Here is a 27,192-nt window from a genome sequence, read left to right as displayed (position 1 = left end):
CTCTTACTTAGGATGGACTTCCGCAAGGTAACGCCTGATTCCATTAAATATTTCATTTTTGAAGACGAAAACCAGGGAGTACACAACGTATTTTTCCTAGTATTAACACCGTGTCTATCATTGTTTCTTTTAATTATTTTAGTTGTTTTTGTAACCGTAAAAACACAAGATTTAGTAAAAACTACTTGCAAAGAATTCAGGGTTTCCATTCAATGGGACATCATATAGATCCCTATAGATCTTTTTTGAATTACAAATATTGTCGCATATCTGCAGCATTGCCCCAGAGTAATATGGCATAAGACAATACGTTATAAAAGTAGCGAAAAAAAAACGATTCTGGTTATATTAGCATCCGTCAGCTATCTGTCTTTTGGAACAGCGTAAGTATAGGAAATCAGTCTATTTTCAAGAGAAGACAGATGGGGGCACCACTGAAGTTTAGAGTCAAGAGTTATAGATAATAAGATGGAGGAACAGATAGGATGAATTCTTACATCCTATCTGTTCCTCCATCTTATTTCTGCAATTTATATTTTTCGTAGAAGGATCCAGAAACGTTTTACACAACTTAAGATCATTTGAAATATGTCAGAAGACCTTATGAATGATCTTAAGGAGATTGAAAGAGGTGAAAACAGATAAAAAACTATTTGAAATTATTAATTAAAACTTAAATTTTTCCTGTCCTTAAACGAGATAGGGAAAAAGAGTGCCCCAAATAATGGGGAATAAAAAAATCGTTCTAAGCAAAAAACATTAAGCCAGTATTAATTACAGTTGTAGCGTTCTCGTTCTGTATTGCTGGCCACTACGAAAAAACTTTTATGTCAAATAATTCTTTCGCGTTCGAATTCAAAATTCGAACATTGAATTCGGACGCCATCAGTCATGTGGTCACTGCCGTTGTGTAGTGGATATATGAATCCTTCTTCCGACCGACGAAATAGTTAATATAAAGGCGTATATGATAATTCAATTTACAAAGAACTTTAGGGAGTCGAGAGATTCTCTATTCTAACTGAAACGAAATAACGTTTCGTGAAGTTTGAATGACTGTTCTATATGGAATGCTTAGAATATTATTTTAGGCGAATTATGACCATAGTAAGACTATTTAAACACCAGCCGAAACAATATCTCCCAAATGTTCCGATAGTGGCGTAAGAATTTTTAGCTGTGGCAGAGTCCTAATGCCCTTTCAATGTTACTCGAACTTTATGTCGTCTTTCAACAAGACAATAGTTTTCATGTAGATTAAATACCTTGAGATAAATAATTACTAAATATTAAACGCAAATTGTAAATATGTGTAATAATAAGTTTAATAATATCGATTATTATTTTATAAGAATTTTATGGGGATGCATTGCAAAATCGAAAATGAAACGTTAAAAAAATAAAGACCATATAAAGGCGGTACAAATGAAAGTTACTCAAATGATAATTCAGATTACTTTCACATTTAGCACAATTACTTATAGTTACGAATATGGCTGTCCGAGTCACGTTCAAAGTTCAATATGAGTAATTACTGCGTCACCGTTCATGAAACGATAGAAAGTGAAATGTTTTTAGGACAATTTAACATAAGTTCACAATGATTGTTATTTATGTACTGAAGCTTAAACTTGAGTAAAATGGACATACGATTAACTATATTATGTCTTGTTAAATTTTTAAAACAAATACAATTTTACTTTATTTGAAAGAACATTTGATATATGATGTAGGTTTAGTTTATTTTTGACCAATGATTTTTTTTGTAACAAATTTATTTTAATAAAAGTTTATGAACGAAAGCTGCATTGGAACGTTGTAAAAATGAGTTTTCTAGTTTAGTCTGTGTGTGTGCCGTCTCGGCGGACGTTAGCGCCAACCAGCTAGCATTAAAGTGATTATTATAAAAAGGTCTAACTCAATTACATCGTCAATGATAGTTTGGAACTAAAAATATTATCAAAATTCACGAAAATGCAAATCTCGAAAATATAGCGTTCTTCTATGGCTTGCGACGTCTTATAACATCTGTGTATTATCCAATTATTATGAAACAGAAAACATATATGATACACAATTTGAAAACTACCACATCCAACCATGGGTTCCCGAATAAGGTGATCATATTTATTTTTTAAATTAAATTTCAACACTTTCTGTACTTAATATTAATTTGTGATTATTGCCAAATCATCTAACCTCGTGTCGGATTTATTGTTGCGATATTTTTGCCACTCCATTTTGTTTTTTTTCGCCTTTATTTACTAATCGTTTTCGTTTGAAACCTTATTTATTTTTATATTCGCTTCTTCTAATGAATCCCAAGTGTAATGTCATTTATCATTGAAGCTACGTGTTTCCTGTGGGGCATATCGTGCATGTCGACGGCTGCAAAGTAGATACGAACAATTGAACATTAAAAAAATATAGAATTTGACAATAATGAACAATGGATTAAATCTTATATGATTTACTTTTACAATTAATTCTTAAATTGATATAATCAGATAAATGTAATATAAATATGTGTTAATTATTTAATAACAATCAGTTACTAAAATAGGTTGTTTATATACAACAAAGTTTCACAGTGGTCATACATAAAGTTTGTAAACTACCAATGATTAAATTAATAGTTTTAGCTGGTAAAATTGCAACTTTGTATATTACTGTGCAATTCATATGTTACTAAAACAACTGTAGTTCTGATAAACATATGATTATTTAAACAAAACCCTAAAACCAAGTTTTATCATTAAAATGTAATATGATACGAGTTGAGTGAAATATCTCAATAACAAAGCCGATTTATTTAATTCATATGTATGATACAGAAATGTATTTTATTTCAGTTCATTAAAGTATATTCAATGTGCAATTACAGAGATTCCGCACGATTCTTATTTGAATTGTTCTGTGAAGTTTCACCGGGTGATCCCTTAAAGGAGCCTTATGTAATAAGAAAATATCCAGAGTCATACAAAAATGAGGAGGAGCTGAAGAATATAACAAAGTTTACATTCCCATGTCAATTAGATAAGTGAGTATTGATTACATTATAACAATAATACATTTTTGTTATTTCCTGTATTGCGATGACAAATGAAATTTTATCATAGACAATAAGCATTATTATGTAGGCAACTTAAGAATTTTTTGTATATATTGCAACAATAATAATAATATATTAACACATTCATCACATTACGAGATCTAAAAGACCCCTCGACTTTTGTTCTATGCTGGACTAGAAGTCGAGTACCTTGTATGACTAAGACAAAAATACATATTTGCTTTCACCTTTAAATTTGGTATGATGGCATAATGTAGAAAAAAAACATTACGGACTTAATAGGTTTCAAACACAGACACATTTTGCCATGTATTCCATTCTTATAGTTCTTTGAAAATGTTGATGCTACAAGTGTGTTAAAATCAAGTAACAATACCTTTTTTGAAATATAACAATTTATGTATAGCATATTAGTAAACTAATCTAATGCAATGTACAAATATAAATTATTATTCTGTTCATCATAAGCAGTGGTAGCCTAGTGGTGGAGGACAGTTGATGGTTGCTTGTTCAATTGTCTCGGTAAAGTCTTAAATAATTTATACTTTTTGTATTAATATATTATTGCCGCTAGATACAAACAAGTATCTGATTGATGTGCAGCATCCTCTGTGTATAATAATAAAATCACTGATCGCCAATGTGTCTGCCAAGTATGGCGTTTATCCCCCCATAGATATCTTCAGCGGAGACTTTGCCTTACAGTGGGCATCTTTTAGCAGAAACAAATCTGTTATATTATACTCCCGTGAATATTTACATATAAATAAACATGGAAATGACAAATCTAAACATCCTGGTATTTTGTTATTAATAGTTTCATTGTTGTAATATTAGGTCTGGGAACAAAGTGTGTTAACAGTGATGACTTATGGAAGTGATACATATTTCTCTCTCTTCACTTCTTATAGGCAAGATAGCAATCTCTCAACTAGTTCTAGAGTGAGCTTTGCTATGGAATTTTAAATCAATTATGGCATCTTTCCACAAGTTCGACAGATGAACTAGCTGAGGTGGTTCGAAGAAGCTTGATGTTGGTCGTTTACTACCGGTCTTATTAAGGAAAGGTGTATGTCCAGGCCTATGTCTTACAGCTGATATAATGATGATGAAATACACCTTTGTTCTGAAAAATCTTGGAAATTTGAAATTTCAATTGTTGAATAAATAAAATTTAGGATGGGTTGGTTGAAATAGATAATATACCTGCTGGTGAACAATTTTTTTAGTTGTTCAGTCTTTTAAACTGTGTGAGAGGAATAACTTTAGTAGGAATCTTCCGCCTATAGTTTTATACCGGTGTGATGATCTGAACTGACTAGCTTTGTTCAGTTTTATCACTGTTTTACATGTTGGGGATACAGTATTATCTCTCCTTATTATCATGCTTTTTATAATCACTTTATGCCCATCGCAAGGCTTAAGCCAACCAAAAAGATTATATCTCACCTCAACAAATGGCTATCTTAACATTCATCATTCAAAGACCTTCATCTTCAGGCAATACAGCGAAAACAACTATAGAAAATATTTGAACTGAGACCTTACTGATTAAAACAGTTTTTTTTTAATGTAAATAAATAATATTGTTATACCAGTATCTAACTTTTACTGATTGCTCTATTCCAGTACCTTCGTACAACACTACTCATTCGTGCTGACCTCTGTGGACTCTAAATATACATTCTGCTTTTGCCGCTACGATCCTAAAGCAAACGCTGCTCTGGTGTTATTGTCACATTTACCATGGCACGATATCTTTTACAAGTGAGTATTGTTCCATTAGTATATAAATATATATATATATAATTCGGTTTTTTGTTGAAATATTTATTTTTAAATGATGCTATATGGAACATTGTATTTGGCTCTTGTTGATATACAAGTACAGTTTTTTATATGTTTAATATGGCACTGCTATATAATATTTGATAGGTTATATACTATTGACCAAAAGCAGTTAAAGTCGCCATAGGTAGGGAAGTTGTGACCAGTTCTCATGGCGATCATTGTTGGAGTCCTATCCCTTGCAGTGAGCATCTGTCTGCTTATATGATGATAATAATGTAATATTAGTTTGCTGAATAATGTTTGCTAAGCTATGTGCTATGTGCTGACAAAATAATTTGGTGGCTACAACATCTAAATCTGCTAGTATAGAAATTTTATAGACAATTTATATAGGCGCTACAATAAATATTATAATAGCTACCACAAGAGTCTGTGATTATCAATATTTTAGCCCCTGCTGAACATACCCTATGTCCAAAAGAACTGGTTGAAAGCGACCTGGATCCAGCATCTTCCAACTTATGGACAGACTACATTGAACTTCCTTATACATATCCTCTATAACCTTAAGTCTCCAGCAGCCATCTGTTCTGCTTGTGACTTGCCCACTGCTACTTTTGCTTTGTTACTGTCATTTTAGACATTGAGTTGAAGTTATTATAATCAAATGTATATTAAAGATAATTGTGGTGTTTTTAGTACATATGGGAAATTTTGTTTTATATATTTAGAGATTGTTAATTTCTAAAAAATTCTGTTGCTTGATGAATTTGCAATGCAGCGTTATAAAATCTTTCTTTGCCATATATGTCATGATATGTGTACAGCCTCTGCGATTATATGAGATAATTTAAACAGTTTATATTTTTATAAGCAAAGTTGAAGGTCTATATTCTTCATCATTATTCCAGCTGTGCTGTCCCCATTACTAGATAGTCTCTCCCATGTATTTCTAATAACGCTAGACAATATCCAGCTTCTTCCAGTGAAACTAATAATATCTGTTCACCTTGTGGATTTCCTATATAAAAGAAATGTCTATCTGAACACAAGAAGCTGTTATCTGTCACACTGAAAATAAAGCAACATGGATAGAATATGGTTTTGCTACAAAAGTGTTCTTCTTATAAGTCAACATATGAACCAGTAGATACACCTCCGATTCAAATGTCTGGTAATATGTAAATTGCCATTAGAATACTAGAACTATTTATTTGCTATTGTATAAAAACAATCCTGCCTTTAGTGTCTACCCGGTCTTCACTTTACTATATATTCAGAAGATTATAGAATATATATATTTATAGTCACATGCCATCTTTAAATATAAGTTTGAATCTCTTTGACATAGAAATAAAAGTGTTATCTTATAATTTCATGTTACAGCTATGTGTAGACAATAATATTTTGATATTTTACCACAAGACACCATATGACTGTTTATAATGTGCTTCCCAACTAGAGGTCCACACCCCCACAGGTGGATAGTTTATTTAATATTAAAAGGTGCAAAAAAATTATAGAAAGCATTGAGTGAGGCATGCCACAAAAATGGTTTGTAACACTGATGAAGACATTCAGACATTATCAAGCCATCTGCAAAGGTCCAATACTCTAATACATATGATGGCTTATTATAGAAAGCATTTTTGTATTAAATTAAACTAATTATTATGGAATACGTTACCGTATAGATTAATTAATGGATTTCAAGTTCCAAATATTTATGGTTCCCGAAAGTAAGATTTCTTTTGGAGGGTTTGCCATTTTGTGTATGTGTGAGTCAGATGGCAAGTTGTAACTGTCATTCACAGAGAGAGGCAGAAACAATTCCTTTTGTTAATACATCTGTTAGTTATTAAAGACATCTTCTCAATTAGATCTAGTGTTCAGTAATTTCTATAAGTAAATTGTTGTTATATTCTTTGTGCATTGTTATGGATTATAAAATTCATCATATTGATATTGTATTTGTTTATTGTCTCAATTGACCAATGTGAAAGTTACTGCATAGCCTTTTGCTACCTTTTTAATATGCCTACATTTTTTTTATTTCAAATTTAAACATGCATAATTATTTGCTTGGCCAAGCTATTTATGAAGTTGCTCCATATTGCGAAATTTAATGTTTTAAGTGATTTTCATTACAAACATAAGGAAGAATGTTAGTTTAATAAATCTTATGTTTTTATTACTTATATATGTTATGTGTTAATTGGATTCTCATGTTAATAGGCACACTACAATAATATACTAACTTTATACTATACTTTAAAAAAAATTATGTACCATCGAAAATGCATGTTTCTAGTGTTCTCTTTATAACTAGATGTATGATTAAATATAGATGAAGTATTAGTATTTATTGTTATGGAAAGAGCTTTTGAAAAAATCAGGATTGCTAGTCCAAGTGAGGTAGATAATGACACTTATTTTTTAGTGACATTCCTTTTGTCTAATTTATCTATTAGTCGTTCAGGTTAACATAAAACTTTATCAGGGCTTTAGGAAGACACTGAAACTTTATACTTCCAACCAGATTCATTGGAAATCAACGGAGGAGGCACTTGTCCAGCTATGACATTGCACTCATAGCCCATAATTTTTTAAAACATCCAAATATCCTTTCTATGTTTATTATTAATCCAAAGTGTGAGAAAGGCGAATATTGCGATATATTTTTCATTATGCGAATGCTTCTAATGTGCGATTGTATACATTCTGTTGTAAGTTGTAATTTAAGTTTGTATTAATTCTGTTTCTTAGCAATGAAACTGCAGCTGTGTGATTTGAATCCATTGCTTGTTGCTATATGTTTTATATGTTAACTAGCTACATACTGCGCGTTGCCAAGCCTCGCCTGAAATTTATTGTAATGACCGTGGCGCCATCTGTTGAATTTTTTTTCATAGTAAATAGGAAACCGTGGGCTCATGCGCAAAAGTTTTGCTAAAGATCATCACATGATCAAATGCATGGATTACGATCATATAAAAGTCATACAGACAATTATAATTTGTGTATATACATATATATCTTTAAGTCTTTGTAGTGATATTTTTTTTATTTTTTTCAGAAAAATTACATATAAATGTATATATGTAATTTTGAAATTGAAATTTCTGTAGTAAGTTGACACGTTCACTATTGGTATTACGAAATGTATTCCAAGGAACACTACACAATTTTTTTTCGGATTTACTTTAATCATTTATCTCTTTTTTATATTTTTTTTTATGGATAATGGATATAGGCCTGCCTAATAGAATGGGATTGGGCATATGTGGGAAGTGGCATCTAGAGTCTTCAGATGACCTTGATAATGTCTTCTGTCCAAGTTCTAGTTGAACGTCCTGTTCTGAGCATTGTCGGTCCTAGGTCTAGACTCCAGAACCATAGATTTTTAATAAGACCTCTAGGAAGTGGATTGTGCCCAGGATCTTCTTCGACCTGTGACAGACATATAGTATATTATGTCAACTAGTCTACTCTGAAGATATCCACAATGACCAGTCTTGCACTGCCAATATCCAGCGACCTTAAACTATGTCATGGGTCCCCCTAGTGGGGTGCTTACTCGAGTAACGTTCACTGCCTCGTGTCCACCACTTGAGAACCTTTATGCTCAATGTCACTTCAGAGATGTGACTTTAGTTCTTCTGCCTTAAAGCCCTTTCCTTACAACCTTATGTCTTGCTACAAAATATAAAAATACATATATATGTATATTTATATATGTCAATAATTGAAAGCAAAATAATTAAGATTGTGAATTAAAAAAATTATTTCGTTGTTTCCAGGCTTCTGAATTGCATAGCAAATTTGCTGGTCAGCGCGGAGAGGGCCGAGTTGACCTCGTTCCTGGAGGCCTGCAGGATGAGACCCCCTATGCCTGGACACACCCTCAAGGTCACCTACAACGCGGGACAGAGCGTGTTCTGTTGCCAGTGTCCGGATGCCAAGTTACCCAGTATTCCGGAAAACGTAAATTAATCATGTCTAGTACTATGAATGGAAGTAACGAGTGGTGCAAAAGTAATGTCATAATTAGAACTGGCAGCCATTTTGTAGTACATTAAAAAAAGAGATCTGTTGTTGAAATAAGTTTATGTGAAACTATAACATTAATGACATTAATTAAAAAATAATATTGGTCAAGTTTTACGAATATGACAACATAATTCACTTTGTGTTAAAACAACAGATCTGAAAGTCCGTCAAAAAAGCAGTGATAATAATGCCATGTTGTATGTATATGTATCGCTTCAGTTCAAAGTTCAGTGACATTTGACGCCATTTGTAAAAATTAAGGCACATTGACATTATGACTTTACTTTTGCGCCACCTATTAGTTATGTGTATAAGATTTAATTTGTTGACTTTAGTTACTCGCACATGGGTTTTAATCTAGACTATTTTCTGAATATCCAAGATGCAGGCCTTGCAAGAACTTTGAGAGGCCAGTAACTTGACATTATGAAATTATTTAGTGTAGCTAGTAAGTGAATTACAAATGAAGACATTTACTTAATAACTTAGATCACACCGCTCGTACGACCGATGACCGTGGGGCCGAATGTTCTCGGTGGTGTGACCTCTCGTTCCACCCCTATTTAATTGAGAACAGTGTTTTTTATTTCCTCAAAAATTTTTTCACAATGTTTTTTATTTTCTTCCTCATCTGCCATGCTTCACATTGTCTCTTTTTCAAGAGAAGCTGAGATTACAAGTGCCAGCGTATTATTCTTCGTTCATATTCAAATATTTTACAAAACAGCCTGTTTGATTGTGGAATGTGTAACCGCTGAATATAAGACACGCTAAGTCACTGCCTATTTTTTAAGAAAATGTTTAAGAAATATTTACTAGACCCTTGACTACCCATGCATTAATATACAATTTTTTTTCTTTAATCTATATACGGTAAGTGCGTTCCAAGTCTGTTTGACGTTTATATTTATTATTATGTATTATACTGTATGAATTAATGCCCACTGTTTCTATACTATGGTTATCTGTAAGAAATTGTCTCGTCTAATAAGACCGCCAGTTGTAAATTGTCTATACGATTATGCAACTATGTATATATTTATAAGTGTACAAAAAATAAATAGTATTAAATTAAATTATAGATGAGATTTTTTTATCCAATTTTTTTTTTAATTTGTATTTGTCATGTGTTTGCCTGTCACGTTGTAAAATTTGATCATGATCAAATATAAATATAAAAATATTTTAAAAAATACATTTGATTTAATTTTCAATTTGTAAAAATATGTTTCAGTGCAATATCACAGAGTACTTCAGTGCAATGGACGCGAAGTGCATGGCTGGTCTATGGGCGGCCTTGCTCCACGAGAGGAGGGTCGCCATCGTGGCCTCCAAGCCCTCCCGCCTATCAGCGTGTGTGCAGGCAGCGAACGCAACCCTCTTCCCAATGTCCTGGCAACATATATTCATACCAATATTACCGAAGCACCTCGTGGACTATCTGCTGGCACCTATGCCGTTCCTTATTGGAGTTCCTAGGGCTGTTATGGAGGTAAGACCACAATGTATTATTTTATTTGACATTATCTTAAATCAGTGATTCTCAACCTTTTATAAACAAACATATTATCCATCATATATTTTTTTTACTTAAAATTATTTATTGTTTAAATTATAATTTGTTGTTTCAGACTGTCAAAATGTCGGAGATTGGCGACGTGGTAGTATTAGATGTAGACGCGAACATGCTCAAAACCCCTTTTAATGATTTAGAAACCCTTCCACCGGATATGGTAAGCATTTTTTTTCATTAATTGTCACAATTGATATGAGAAAAAATAATATTTGGGATGACCCATAAATATACGTCAAGCCATACTATTTTTTAAATATTGCTAATATAAATCATATTTCTAATTTTAAATTTTTTACTACCGTAACGCCTCTGTAAAAGACAGATAAAATTATATTATTATTTATGTAAAGATGTGACCCGAAAACCTGCCTGCTAAGCGTGTTGAATAAATCCGTATAAATATTTTTAAAACGAAACATATTCCTTAAAAAGGAAAATTATATCAAGACGACAATTTTTTTTGTACATTTAGAAGAATATTATGGTGATGTAACTAAACGTGAAAGATATCACCGTTGACTGAAAATAGTATATCAATGAAAGGAAATTTATCAAAATAAATATTAACAGAGAAGAATTGCTTGAGATTGGTAAAATTTGGTTACTGGAGGTCTTTGCCAATAGGTGTTCAATGGGGCTAAGTATGAAGTGGCAATGGGCGAGGAACAATACTTGTGTAACTGATCGCTGTTGGATCTGGAAGGTTTTCAAGTGGCCACCAGGAGCCGGTATACGAGGCCTAGTTGGACCAATGACATAGTTAAGGTCATGTGTTGTCGTTGGATTCAGGCAACGTAGGTCTGATCATCATTTTAGGAGGCAGGAGCAAAGTATAGGCAGGTTATGTCTATCGGCAGACATGATTAAATGAAAAGAAGATGCATTTAGAAAGTCTAATTAGGAATCTGTGGTCAGGCTTTTGTCCAGTGGACGTTCCACGGCTAAATGATGATGATGAAGATGATGAAAATTTAATCACAGAGGACGTAGAATGACCATGTCACAAGATATCATATTCTCTGTCTGTTAAATTGGTTGATGGGTATGTCGTGTAAATCGGCTGTCATAATAGACCATATCTCTCATCCAGGTCAATGAGATAAATAATAAAAAAGATTGAATATAAGTACAATGTTTTAGTATTATAGCATTTTTACGTTTCAACCACCCTGTTTCAGGTAGCGAGTTTGAAGAAAGCTTTAAGTGATAAAAATGCTCTAGGCGACGCAGTGTCGCGGGCATTTCTACGCGCTTTAGTGTGTCTGATAGGAGGATACAGAGATGCTATAAGGTATGTCACATTCGGGCGTAAGGTGTGGGATATATATATATATATATATATACATATATATATATATATATATATATATATATATATATATATATATGCATATATATATATATGCATATATATACAAAGATATATTTATTTAATTATAAAATGTCTATCATATTACACAATAAGACATCAAGTTGACATGTCACTGCGCCGGCGCAGACCGCTGATGGTTTGCCTTGAAATCGTATAATGCAAGCGACTTAGGCTGATTTACTTTGTATGAACTTGACAACTGTGACAAGTTCTGTGTTGTCAACATTAGCGCTTGAACAAGTACAGCTTAACTTAAATTATTTATATTTTTTTCATAAATACTTTGTTATCTACATACTTATAGAATTTTATAAATATACTATATACTATACATATATCTTTAACATATGGATTATGCCAATAAAAATAGTACTAAAAAATTTAATAGTATAGGAGAATTTTAATACAGAAAGCGATACTTGAATGATGAGAGAAGAGAGAGTAGAAGAAGTGATGGATAAGAGATAGAGAATGTAAATAGAACCATTTATGAAAAACCAAAAATTTTTATCAGGAAAGTCCCTGCATATGGTAGGAGAGAGAGATTAAGCGAAAAATTAAAGATATTATTTATGTTATTGTAGATATTTGTAGTGAATTCGAATGTTCATACCAAGTGCCTAATCACAAGCCGTTAAAAATGTGTTATATGTTTTTAGTAATTGTAGTTAAAACATTGTTACAGAATTGAAAAGGGACAACTAATAACATTCAACCCGGAAGCCTTTGTGAGAACGAGGAAGAACATGCAACCGTTCCTGAGGAAGATCATGCAGTCACAAATATTTCAACAGGTATATATAACTATTACTTCGATATATTTGTTATATTGCTTGCATTATTAAACTATGTTACGTATAGTTAGTTGATAATTAAAAATATGTTATTCTTTCGCAATATATTTTATATAAAATGTAATTTAGAGATATTGTTAAAATGTATGGATACTACACACAGACAATCAAGTAACATTTACCTTGTATGTTGATTTGACATGGGTTTGATATAATATTTACACACAATAATAGTTTTAAAACACCGTTGGTATTTAATTTCTATTTAGTTTATTTGAAATGTCATAACTTCTGGAAACAGTCTCCGAGGCCATGTCAGTTTTTTTTATTAATTACATTTAGAGTATTTGACATATGTCTCACCTGATGTTAAATGATGCCGAGGTCTACAATGGTACATGGATGCCAATATACACGAAGAAGGCTGCACCCCATCCCCTGTAAAGTCATGAGCAATTGCAATTCTAATTAATTCACTAAATGTGAATTATATAAGATTGTATCCCAGGATTGATCCCACGATCTCCGATCCCAAATCTCAGTCCTCTACTGCTTGAATGCCACTTTTCAGATGTATAGTGATTATTATAAATTATATATGCATTGTACATGATGATTTCAAATTTCAATTTACTTTACATTTCATTTTTTTGTAATTCGTGGTAATCGTAACTTTTTTATTACATAGGTAATGAGCAACAAGTGGCGCAAAAATAATGTCATAATTTGAATGTGTCTTAATTTTTACAAATGGCGCCAAATCTCACTGCGTTTGACATTTATGATGAAACAATACATTCTTCGAGTACATTATTATTACTGCTTACTTGACAAATTTTAGTCTGTTGTTTTAACGCAGAGTAATATTTGTCGTATTCGTAAAACTTGAGCGATATAAGATTCACCAAATAATGTCATCAGTTTTACACTTTCAAATAAACTATGATCAATAACAGAGCTCTATTTTTTATTTATAACAAAATGGCTGCCGTTTCTAATCATAACATTGTTTCTGCATCACCTGTTATATACGAATATAGATATATATTACAACTGTGTATTTTTAATATATGTTTCCAGTTCATCGATGAGAGATTGGAGTTGTTGAACTCAGGGAGAGGCTTCAACGATGAATTCGAGATAGAGTGTAACGTGTCCGCGGAGAAGATGAATTCGGGAAGCGGTCAGAGTTTCAAGAGGCAGTACCGCGAGTGGGCGAGAACCGTCAAGAAAGAGGGCGGGGCCTTCTTCAAAACCGTCAAAGACAAGGTTCGTGTTCAATATACTAACGCCATCTATTTTCCAAACAACGCAATACAATAATTGTTCACTAATTATTTAATATCTCATCATGTGCTTTATCTGTCCGCTAGTCGCTGTTGGATTAAGTTTTCACGATATACAGACATGTAGGCTTTATACACGAGTGTCCCATAAATCAACGTCAAGTTGAAATTTGACGAATTGTGAAATCTCTTAAACTCGAGATTTTGATATTAAAGCCCATGAGGCGTGTAAAAAGAGATTAGATAAGTCAGTAAGCTATTTGGTTAACTAAACACATTGTAGCGTTTACATATGAAAACTAAATTTCAGGTTAAATTTTCAGAAGCTCTGCGTTTGTAGTATATGATATGGCTAAAATATATTTCTATAATTCTATGATCATATGAATTCATTTATTTGATATGTAACATGCCTTTTTAAAATTCTGAACAAGTTTTAAACGTTTAAGAACTGTAGATTATATACATATAAATGTAGCATATGTAAACATTTTATAATTGTAATAATAGCTTTTAAATCTCGTAAGCGAGGATATAAAATGTTAACATATTTTTTTTCTGCCTTATCTTTGGAGGTGGTTTTCTAGGTGAACAAAACAAAGTTAAAAATATATTTGTCAAGTATGTAAAATTAAAAAAATAATTACATATTGACTTGATGATTATTGGTGATTAAAGTTAAAAAGTCACATAGTTAATCTTAAATAATATTTTTATTTATTTCTATGTTTAAAAATCAATTATTATTTTATCAATAATCATGTTGGAATTTCTATGATATACAATCAATACTTGAAGTTACATCTGTCAACTCTTTTATCGATGTCCTCAATGCTGGCAACATTGAAATGTAAAATCATTTTAATTTTTTCTAAATAGCATGTTTTAAGGAGGTATATTTATAGCTAATTTTGGATCAAAATATGGTGACACTATCTATAAATAAATGGTTTTAGAAGTGATAAATAACATAATATAATATGATTATAAATAACATAATATGATAATATATTAAGAAGCATTATTAAATATTAAAAATAATTATTTATTATCTGTTCCCATAGATTTTGTATTGCCAGTATTTATTGACATGTCGCATTTCAATAGATAAATAGAGTTAATGTTATATATTTCAGATAGCATTATTTATAGGTAAAAAATAATTCGTTTTTTTTTAATCTATGTGTGTGTGTGAACTGTCAAACGCATGAAGTTTGAATAGAAATTTTTATATCCATGAATAAAACCGTTGAAGTCATGTGAAATAGATTCATATGTATATAGATTTTAAGCGATCAAATAGAGTTAATATAGTAAATATAAACTAAATATTTTCGCTGTTAAAAAAACTTTATATTTCTTTGCTTAACTGTGCTTCTGCGGTTAACTGTACTATTAAATTTTATGTTAATGCTTCTTTTTTTTAATTTCTCTTACATACGAGAGCAGAGCTCACATGTATAAGCTTATTTAATGCAATATAACTTACTAAGAAATACTTCAGTCCAGTGGTCGGCAAATATACGTTCTATTAGGAAATAATTAGCATTAAAAGTACAGTCAACCACATAATTTAAATATTTCAATCCAATTTGATAAATGGTTTGTATTTTTATTCATTTACTAGCTATGCTCCTTGAGTTCGTCCGCGTGGAATTTAACAGAAAAAAAATTAGTTTTGTTTATAGACATTAATTTCTTATTTTTTTTATTAATTCTTATGTCACTCACAAGTCTTAGCTGTTTTGAACCTGATCAAAAATTAGCATGAACTGTCACGGCGATATATGAAGTTCACTGGAATGACAGTAGCGCCATCTGTCGAACGTTGGTCATACCAAGTTAGAAACCTTCGTGTGGCTCATGCGCAACAACTTCGCTAAAGATCATCAAATGATCAAATGCATAGTTTACTATTCTATAAAGGACATACAGACAAACGTTTATTTTTTTGTATTTACAAAGATATTATTGACAATCACATTTAAAAATCACTTGCGTACGTCACGACAATGTCAAAATAATCAATAATAGCATAAAATTGTGTTTACCTATAGTGGAATTGTATCTTAAAATACATGGCCACAAGGATTAAAATTAAATCCTGTTCGAGAGCTTTATTATCATTTAAAAATCCATTACACTGTACTAGGAATGATTTTTCTTTAATATATATATGTGTATACAAATAAGAATAGGACTAATATATAGTTACTTCCGCTATGTAGCAGTAGCCGTGCAATAAACATACATCTGTGTGTATGTATTTATATTATGTATATATCATTCACAGTCTTAGAAAACATGAGCTCAACGACTCATATGACACATATATCTGTATTATTGGAAATTCATTGGGAGACCCTAAACCTAGAGAACGTTTTGCGTTTAAATTTTAAATTTTAAAATTCAAAATATCTTCTATAAAGTAGGCATTTATTTTAACATTATAAGCAGTAAGCTACCGCCGGCTCGGAATGCCGAACAGTTGCTCTTTTAAAAGAAAATTTAACAATTTTTTATGTGTATATTATAATATCAACTATGTAAATGAGTCAACAAAATCAGTTTGAAGCATTTAGATCAACTGAAATCTCTTTAATGCTATATATAAGATTACCAAGTAATATCCCCGTGAAGGATTTATTATCTTTTGAAGACGTAATTCAGTTTTTACTAGTATTTGTGTTTTTATATGTTGCGTTATGTGTTTCTCATTATTTTAAATGTAAGATTTTTAAATTTGAACGTATGTAAGAGATATAAGTGTATTGTATATCGAATTAATTGACTCGACAGTTATTGATTTTTATAAATCATTATCGTTTCAGCTTATAGATACTCACTTAGGCCTTTCTAATAGACATATGTGGGAAAATATCATAGTTGTCAAACTCTGTAATCGGGTTGACTATTGCAGTGTGGTATTATGGTATGCAGAGGACGCTGCTGTCCATCCTCTAGAAATTTATTTATGAGCAGTGGCAGTCTTATAAAGTAATGTTTCCCAGGAATCGAACTCGCGACCTATGATCTCAAGTCTCAGTTCTGTACTGCTTAGCTACCACTGATCAATTTTGATAAATAAAAAAAAATTAAACTTTATCGTAATGCTTTTTGATTTACAATATTATTGGACTAAGAAAGAGCTATCTTTGGCAAAGTCAAAAACATGGATACACAAGATTAACATATAACAAAAATTGCACTTGAGATTTATTAATAGAAAATACAAATGCAAATCGTATAGGTAATTATAATTTTTTCTAAAGGCTTACAAAGTATTGTAGGAAAAATTTCGTTGTGAAATTAAGACATGACCAAGGGAATAGGCATTATATATATATATATATATATATATTCCTGTTTCTTTAAGTGTAAACAATGTTAATTTTCTTTAGTTAAACTGGAATAAAATTCGTCAAAATATAATGTAATTTATTGTTGTGTGTGATTACATATGTAATTAAAAATATCAATTGAAAAACTCGTGTTTTGCCGACCACTGATTTAGTATGAGTGTATCGTGGATGTATCGCCCAAGGCTCGTAAAGGCTGCGACTCAGTGCACGCTGTAAGTATAAGGGTTGTCCTTTTGCTTTAAAATGTCAATATTTACAGGCCAATCCCGCGGTACAATCGGCTGTGAAAACGGTGAGTTCAAAGTGCAATTTAAGTACGTCACACACACGCTAAAATTCGCTTTCACCGCTGTGTGGAACATACTTTGTCCATTTTATATGTGAACGGTGAAGGTTGTATGTAACATATGTATATATTCTATATCGATGTATGCTTACATTTTGCAATTATCGGGATAAAAAGTATTCGAGAATAAAATCGATTTTATAATCGATTATAATAAAATCGATTAATCGAATTTATTACTTTTTATCCCATTATGCATGATATTAAAATTATTATTTTAAATATATGGACGTAGTTAGCAAACAAGAAGAAAGATGAATTTATTATAAATGAACTTATAAGAATGCCGGCGCATTGTTCGTTCATGGTAAAATATTTTACAGCGCAGGCCGTTTTATTATGGAATGCGTTACCTCTATAGAGCGTGTTCAGTCATTACCTGGTTTTAAAATAAGATTATTTATTCTCCAATTATTTTTTTTATTTCTTTGTTTATTCTGAGACAAGTGCGATCGTAGTTAGTTTGATGTTTTTATTTATTATTTTATATATATAATGTTTAACGCCGTATTTATTATAAGTATGTATACGTATGTCTGTATGCTTATACTTCTACTGTTTCCATACTATGGTTGTCTGAAATTATCTCGTGTGATAAGACCGCCCATTGTACATTTTTATTTACTATTATGTACGTATAAATATATATTATATTGAGTCTATACGTGTCTGTGTTTTTGGAAGAGTGAGCGCCTTGATCTACTTACTTATTAGTGATAATTTTGATGACATCTGTCCGTCTTGTTATAAAGCGTTCATTAGATCCGCAACCTGTTTTATGTTTACTTCTTTAAAGATATTTTTTTGTTTTGCAACCTAAACCAAGTGCTTGTACATATGCTATAAATTTACTATCAATCGTTCTAAAAATGATCTGTTTGCAGTTTTTTTTTCAGTGATCCATTATTTATTTATTGCGAAACTACGTCCGAATTATGTTATATATTGCTTTTTATATTTCTATGCCATTGCCATTGTTGGGAACTTCATTTCATGGAGTGTACTAGTGGGCAAGGATATACCTTATTGGTTATGTTATGTACGTGTATATAGTCTGTCTATATATACACACACACACACACACACACATATATATATATATATATATGTATATATATATATATATATATATATAAATATATATATACACAAAAACGTAACAATCATGACTGGGATTTATACCAAACTGATAATGATATATTTTTGTAATAATGTCATCCGTTTTCGGGTGCCTCTCTTATATATATATATATATATATATATATATATATATATATATATATATATATATATACATACGTATATTGATGTATATAATTCATAAAAAAATGTGTTTTAACCGAGAGACCGCTATATTTGAAAGACAGACTAAATCCATTATGACATTTCTACGAATTTTTAATAAAATAAAAATAAATGAAATCATCGATTTTTAATCAATTAAAACATTATTTGACCATCATCGATGTGCGTGACTGTCAAAAATCGAAAAATTATCTTTCGATGTTATGTTTACATGTGTACTAAATATTACGATATATATCTAATAAAATTACACCAGCCATTAATAATTTTCCGCATCAAAACTTTGTGTATAAAGTGCATGTTTATGATTCGAAAAAAAATATCTAAAACAATGGCCATACTGTAGAAAAATAGGATTAGTCATATTCATAATTTTATCGACAGGGCGTAAACTGCTGGATGTAGATTTGACCCTCCTTACAGTGTCACATTCAGAAACATAGAGAAGACTATCCATGGGATTTCTATGTAGAATCGAATCCTTTTTTTTTTGTTTCGGTGGGGGAAATCTTCCGGTATTCAAGATGCCCTGTCTCTGGGGGGAGGACATGAGTATGTGGGATTCCTACCCACTAACCCCCCCCCCCCCCGGTGGTCGCCCTCTGCACTAAACGGGGGACCGCGGTATCTCCCGGTCAGGGATCGCCACGCGATCTTCCCTCGCGCCGTGCTATTTTTCGATAGCCCGTCCCGGGGTATGCGTGGATACGCTACCCCCGAAACCCTCGTGGTGCTATCACGATGGTTGAAGACCACGTCGAACCATCGTCCGCTTTAGAGTATGGGATCGAATCCAGCTTAACCAGGTTCATGGCCGCTATAGCCAAACACATAAGGTGTCACATAATGTGGACAGACGAAATTGTTAATATTTGTATATATATATATATATAGGGATTTATGATCATCAGTGAAACTGTTCATTTCACAAACGTAGACTGCAAGACATAGATATATATAAGAGATATAACATAATCTTCCTTGAGTTTCGTACGTAGAGGGCGCTGCTGTTCATCTGGAAACTTGTTGACAAGTTTGAATTATATAAGATTGTATATCGAGAATAGAACCCGCGATCTCAAGTCATCTACACCTGGGCTATCACTATTCAACTCTATACATGGCATGGCTATGCAAGTTTATAATATTATATATGTATGTAGCCTATATATCTTTGCTTAATTTGCACAGAAATTTCTTTTATATATATATATAGTTTGTATATATTCTTAAAACATCTTAGAAGTACACTTTTTAATTTATGTTATGAATTTAAAATGAAAATTTTGATACGAAGTATGTATCTTCCACAGAGTAGTGAAAATCGGCGCATTGATATATTTCTTTTTATGCTGCAACTCACTTTCAACTCTATTTATGATACGTTTAGGTATATTTATCGCATGCAACTGTATCACGTAATTTTTATCAGTATTTTTAGGCACTAATTTTAAGAGAAGGAAATTTTTTATAAAATCTGAAGATTTAAAACAACAGAATAAATTTAAAAAATTGTTAAATTAATTATTACCGGTACATTATATATTGTGTGATGACGGACTCGATGCTTTATAGGCATAATCTAATAAACAGCCCAGTGCTGGGCAAAAATCAACAATAGACAGTTAATATCGAGATAGATAAACGAATAATAATTTACAATATCATTGTCATGTTACATAAAAAATATTCTAAGCTTATGTTACTGTATGTTGCTATGTTATGTGTCTCTGTGTATATGTTTTAATATAATTGAAGACAGAACTAATGAAAATAAATATGATATATATTTTTAATTTAAAACTACAGCACTGTGAATCTTATTTTATTTCTATACTATGATCTTGGCATGCGCTATCGAATTTTATTTTTCATAGTTTATATGAAATTTCATTGTAAATAATATTTTTTATTTTCTAGGTACGCCAAGGGAGCAGGAATATGAAATCGGCTGTCAGAGGGCTGAAAAATAAAATGCCGAAAACCGGTTCCAGGCCTTCGTCTACAAACACAACCGACGATAGTAGGTTCGTATATTTTTTAACAAATTCTGTTTGTTATGCACAAGGGAGTCGAAAAATTAATACATGTAACCGCATCTTTATAATAAACCAATTAGACGGTTTGCATTTTCTTGTTATTACTCACAGGCAATATACTAAGGGCTTCTTCTCCACTTTGCGAACTAGAGTCAAAAATAAAATAGATTAAAAAAAATAAGTTGACGATTAATAAGATTTCTGTTAAAAGTTACAATCTTGAATGAATTATTTTTATCTTTCTATTTTAAAGGTTAGTTCATTTGTCAGCAATAGTGTAAAAGACACCTTTTTTAAATCACCATGTATAAGGTGATCACTTAAATAAGGTTACATTCAGTTATTTTTTCAACAATTCTGAATTCACAACAGAAGGCCAACAACAACTTCAGGCAGTACAAAGTTTGCAGTGATATAAAATAAACAGTAATTAATTTTAATATGTAGTAATCTGGATTTTGAAAATGCTTTTTCTTTATATATAAAGAGGATCGGAAAGTAATGTCGCATCAAGTTAAATGCACACGACTATGTTTTTAACAAGTTTTTATATCTAATTAACAATATATTCACTTTCGTTATCGACAATCTTTTGCTATCCAGTACACAAATTTCAATGCTGGGGCGGTAACAAAGTAATCGATTTTTCTGTAAAATATGTCGACAGAAACGACATTGCGTTCTGGTACCACTAACATTTGTCCTTACGCCATTTACAATTTCTGAAACACTTGATTTATGTATAGAAATTACATCAATTGACAGCAAATGGTCATTTACTGCTATACATTCACCGCTATGAAGTTTATACACATAATCAATCACTCTGTATAAGTTAACATCATAGGTCTATGTTCGAATAGGTTTTCTGGATCAGCGACTCCCGTGTCTTCCGACTCCTCGGATTCGACGCCGGCGCATGACGCACCAGCGAAGGAAACTCCTCCCGCCCTCCCTCTGGACTTATTAACAGAGATGGAGTTTCTCTTCTCTAACAGTTCCCAACGCCGCGACAGCTACCCCAACAGCTCGCACAACTCTGAGATAAGCCTCCAAGATAAAGCTGTAAGTGTTATTTTATATACGTTGTCATTGTCCAATGTAATTAGCTATTTGTGTTATATCGTCCTGCATGCTGCGAATCGTCAAAATTTTGGCACGTTGTGGAATGGTTTTGTCTTTATTTTTAATCTGTAACATTATAGAGTACAGACTATGTACGTAGATGGGCACGTTTTTACAAATAGAAGGTGGTGATGTATTCAAACTGGTGGTTCAATTAGAGAATTCTTTTGAAAATGTATCGTTGAGTTATAGTTGTTTGATGTTTGTAAGTAATTTACAATGTAGATTATATACAAAAGAATTCTCTTTGCTACTGGATGTTTCATTTTGTACACGAATAAGAAACAGACACCATACAACAGTAATTACTGCGTAGTAAATACACGCTATATATGAATGTACCGAGAGCATGTACGCTCCTAGGAGCACCGTGGCACATTATTGGATTTTGTTTTGCAGAAGACACTGTCACCATGCCTCCCCCCTCGGTTACCGGAACGACCCAAAGTCCCCCACCGCTACCCAATTATATCCACGCGGAAACTAGTCGATCTGTCGGATGCGCCGGCGCCGCCGCCGCGAGCGACACCAGCGCCCTCACCGCACTTCGTCACTAACATCACGAGGGACACGGACGCGGGCGACTTCCGTACCAGCACGATCCGATTCACTGAGGGCGGCGACAAGGCCAAACTCAAGTTGACCGTCTCCACAAACCAGAGGAGGCCTATCCCTGGGCCCTCGTGCAACGGATCCGTCGCGAAGCTCCCACCCCCGGCCGCGCCGAGACAGACCCGGGACCTCGCGGGAAAACCGACCGCCCTCCCGCGCCCTCCACCACCTCCCAACAGAAGAAACCGAGAGGTAATTGTGATATGCGCACTTACAATCTTATCGATCATCTACCTTATACTGCGAGAGGCATACTCAAACGAATTATGACGTATCTTGCACTAACAAGGAATTGTAATAATGAGATGTATATTAAAAATACGGTATATTGTTAAAATTATTAAATTGAATATATTTATTATAACTTTTGCAAAGGTTTTATCCCTTCATTCCCTCTGGTTTAACCTATCCTAACCATTTCGAAGCATGCTTTATTACACGCTTCGTTTACTACTGTTTACCTCCTTCGCTCTTCCTGGAATGCCTTCACTTACACGAAAAACTTTTCACTTTGTATGTTACATATATTTTCTGCATATTGTTTATATGTTACATTTATGTAATGCTATGGGGAAATAAAAGCTGGTAACGCAACCTAATTAGTCTGTTATATATATAGAATCTGCTGTATATATTTATTCCTTCCTAAATCACTAGTTTTAAATATCAATAAATCCTTATATCGATATATGATCGTTTAATTAATAAGGGGTTTCTATTACTTAAAATCTATATGTTTTTATTCTACATTTAAAACTACATACTTAAGTAATTCCCCTAATAACTCGGTAGTTTTATAACACTATATAGAACAGGTTTTTACCCTATTTTACGTGGGGGTTTACAGCTATTTATATCGCGGTATACGGGGTAAAATATGCGCGTTGTAGAGACGATGCCGGATTCTTCGTAACGGTAAGATTTTTTATATATCATTGCGTTATACAGGATGATTCGATGGTGATATATCTAAGACGGTGACATTACATTAAAATGTTTAATTTCCAACCTAATAATGTCGCGGTTTATTTTATTTTTAAGTTTCCGTTTAGAGTGTCCAAAGCATTCTTTAAATAACATTCCCTTAAATGTAAGGACGTTCTCTAGAAGAATTGATATTCTTATAAAAGCAACTGTTTACGTTATAAATCGTAATGGCGTAAATAAATCAGTTACTGCCTGATTAGAGGCTTTTAAGGAAGCTCGACAACATTCAAACAGCTCTAAGTTAAAAGTTATTTTCTCCCCGCAAACTCAAACTTTGTGAAGCCTTAAATGTCAGGATAAGGGCATTTCTATAAATACAAGGTGATTTATTATAGTAGTAAAAGTATTACAGCTCATTCCCTGTCGATTACTATATGGTACACTTAAATCAATTATTTCAGATATATTAAATAACATAATGAACATATTGAGAAAAAGCGTTTTCAAAATTCAATTTACGGAATATTAAAATTAATTATTGTTTACTATCTGATATTCCAGACTTTGTAATGCCAGAAGTAAAGCCTGCATTGCAAAAAATATATATGAATCAATGTAAAATATTTCAAAGCGATCACTTTAAACAGGCTGATTTAAAATGTATGTAAGCTTTTTGCTAAAAATGAGCCATACATCACCAATTTAAGGCTTTCATATGTAACCAACCACCCAGGACCTCACGTTAATATTTACAGCTATACTGTATTCGCAGGACAGAGTTGATACCGGAGAATGCTCAGCTTATCGGTTAGCAAAGTAAGGATGTGTTTACATTGTCGTTTTAGTTGAGAATATCTTGCATGTGTGTGATTATTTGTGTTTATCCTACACCGTGTGGAACCTTTTTATTAACTTGTTTTTTAAAACATTAAGATCCAGAATTCGATAATAAATCATATTATGTTTGAAAAAGTAATTGAATTGTTACTCGTTTAATATATATACATGTGTAAACACATCTTTACAATTGTCAATGTTGACTTAAATCATCTGTCTTTTTCAACAAAAGGTGTTGGTTGAAATAGAGATATTAACTTTGTCTTGCTAAGAAAGTATGGATAAAAACTTTTGGAACTAGTGATTTGGGTATGGACGATAAGGGTCCAACGCATGACGCCTCTGCTTTTAGCGTGCTTTTTCAGTTTGCATGACTAATTGTTCAATGTTATTAACAAGTTCTTTCGAAATATGTGTTAAATGCGCTTTAAAATATATACATTTTTTGGCTGTGGTTATTGCAGTTGTATCTATGTTGGTATGTGATATAAATGTAATAAATATGTACATTAAAGATATTTTTTTAACTTAATGAATGCTCATTAAAATTTACAAATGATATTTTTATTAATGATACATAGTGAATATAATATCTGTATTGTGAGAAGTTATATATATAAGTAATGATATGTTTTTTATTGTTTAAATAGATTAATGAATGTGTAAGATTTGTAACAAGAGTATTAAAACTTGATTCGAATCTCGGGAATGCTTTATAGGCCAATGGGTTTCGTTGAAGAATGCGCGGAACAAATGTTCCATATTTCTCCCCCCTCATTAAACTGGGGGACCGAATGTAGGTCAGCGATTGATCGATTTGATCGGCCGACGAGAAAGATAGGTGGGATAATACCTTCCAAGTACGAACCAATAGGTCTCGGCCGTGTCGCTTGACATGTCATGTCATGCCGCGCCGTGTCATGACATACAATGCGATTAAAATAAGAATAGGACCGGCCTAGCGCCATGTTGTGACGTCACAACGGGAACTTGGTATAGTGTGCAAAAAAAGCAATGTTAAAAAATAATACCAGTGGCTAAAGTCACTCGCTCGGTTACCTTCGAAGCAGTTTCCAAATGCTTAATGAAACTTCCAAATACATCACGCGATATATGAATATTGCCATCTTGCCCTGGTACAATTCTTGCTTGTTTTAACTGGTCCAACAACATAATGGCACGTTTTTTCTCTTCCTCGAAATACTTATCAACATTGCTGATAATCTCTCGAGCTCGCCGATGTAAAACACTACCTCTTTTGCTCATTGTAGAACAAATTAAACAATCAACAAAAACAATTATTATTATTTTTTTTATTTTATATATTTAATGCTTACCGTACTTATATGAGTGAAGTTAGCCGAGAGCCCGTCCTATTCGTATTTTAATCGCATTGTACAATATCATGTCATGTCGCGTCATTTCAAATAGTCTCATGTCATGCCACGTTACGTCACACCATGACATGTCAATAATTAAACTGGCGTGTTTCTTTTCCAGCCGTGTGGCTCTGTGTCGGATCTGATAAAACTGGACGACACGCCGACCGATCTAGAGGATTTCGATCCGCTGAGGTATCGAGACAAAAGCGATAAGGTCGAGCCGGTGAAGTCGTCCGCGGACAGTGCGCTATTGCACGAGTACGGGTTAGACTTTAGCCGGTTCGGCCTATCGGACTTTACAGGCGCCTCTAGCAAGCCCGAGGCTGCCTCGGGAGTGCCCAAGGGTTGGACCACATTCAACTAGCTCTCAAGTAAAACCGTGCGACGTTTCTCTGTAAATCTAGGTAGAAACGTAGTTGCGCTTGTACATAATATTACATATCAGAGTTTTTTAATTGTAAATTATGTTTGTCTATCGGTCAAGTCATCGGTTTGTATTGTATAGTTAAAAATGAATTCGATGTAATCATGTTATTTTGTAATGTACATAAGAGGTTATTTCGTTCAAATGGGCCCTATGGTACCTTTGAAATGTTATCCGTTCTGCTTGTTGTATTTGTAAATCTATTATTTGTTAACCGAACGATAAATTGTGATAATTCTTAGATAATTTTTATTATTTTAATTATTAATTTAATGTAAAAAAAATATTTCAATTCTCGTGATCGTTCATATATAATTTAAATGATTTTGATATCGACTCATGTTTTATATAAAGAGATTGCATTTCGTATCTATATCGAAATTAAATGTTGATTTTATTATTATTTTAATTCGCTGAAAATTATGTTACTATTTATTAACCGTGAATATGTTTAATATGTATGAATTTAAATAATGAAATACAATTTAATACGATAAAAAAGACGTTTGCCAAATAACATAGTAAGGCTTTGTTATATATGTATAAAAATATTTTTATCTCCTTAGAATATATATGGCAATCTTTTATAGATATTTAATTGTATTTTGAAATGTTAGATATTGCTTCGGGGCTAACGAAACACACTAGAAAACTTAATAAAATATTGCACCTTTATTTCAACGTGGAATTTAAGTATAGACGTCCTGGAAATTAAAAACAATAAACGATATTTCATTAACTCTTTTAATTTAGAACATATATATATGCAAAAATGTCGAATAATATATACAGCAGAAATAATAACTAATTCAAATTAAATAATAATTAAACTTTTCATTTTAGAATCGATTTATTTTAACAGTAACTTTGCTTTAACTAACAAAAACTCGT

The 27,192-nt window shown here is 32.2% G+C and overlaps 1 protein-coding gene across 2 annotated transcripts; it reads left to right on the top strand.

The window, feature by feature from the left end:
• The first annotated feature begins 1,868 nt into the window (after positions 1-1,868).
• LOC137918915 (DENN domain-containing protein 1A) lies at positions 1,869-26,579 on the top strand. Of its 2 annotated transcripts, XM_068761853.1 has the most exons (14): positions 1,869-2,117; positions 2,885-3,040; positions 4,703-4,840; positions 8,665-8,848; positions 10,149-10,406; positions 10,546-10,647; positions 11,669-11,781; positions 12,548-12,656; positions 13,737-13,925; positions 17,564-17,596; positions 20,876-20,982; positions 21,858-22,059; positions 22,519-22,923; positions 25,996-26,579. In XM_068761853.1, the coding sequence occupies exons 1-14, from the start codon at positions 2,101-2,103 to the stop codon at positions 26,239-26,241; spliced, it is 2,259 nt and encodes a 752-aa protein (XP_068617954.1). In that variant the 5' UTR covers positions 1,869-2,100; the 3' UTR covers positions 26,242-26,579. The 2 variants fall into 2 exon arrangements, with proteins under 2 accessions (XP_068617954.1, XP_068617961.1); XM_068761860.1 differs by lacking the exon at positions 22,519-22,923.
• The last annotated feature ends 613 nt before the right edge of the window (positions 26,580-27,192 follow it).

This window comes from Battus philenor, unplaced genomic scaffold (genome assembly GCF_028537555.1).
Source record: "Battus philenor isolate CCGP_79_NKW_IND1 unplaced genomic scaffold, ilBatPhil1.0.hap1 SCAF_1, whole genome shotgun sequence".
Classification (NCBI taxonomy): domain Eukaryota; kingdom Metazoa; phylum Arthropoda; class Insecta; order Lepidoptera; family Papilionidae; genus Battus; species Battus philenor.
Note: the sequence above shows the minus strand (reverse complement) of the source record. Positions and strands in the feature narration are given on the sequence as shown.

Bases quoted from the DNA above. Each gene is read 5' to 3' on its own strand.
- LOC137918915 (XM_068761853.1), top strand. The intron at 8,849-10,148 runs GTAAATTAATCA...AATATGTTTCAG, and splicing joins TACCCAGTATTCCGGAAAAC to TGCAATATCACAGAGTACTT. The intron at 12,657-13,736 runs GTATATATAACT...ATATGTTTCCAG, and splicing joins AGTCACAAATATTTCAACAG to TTCATCGATGAGAGATTGGA.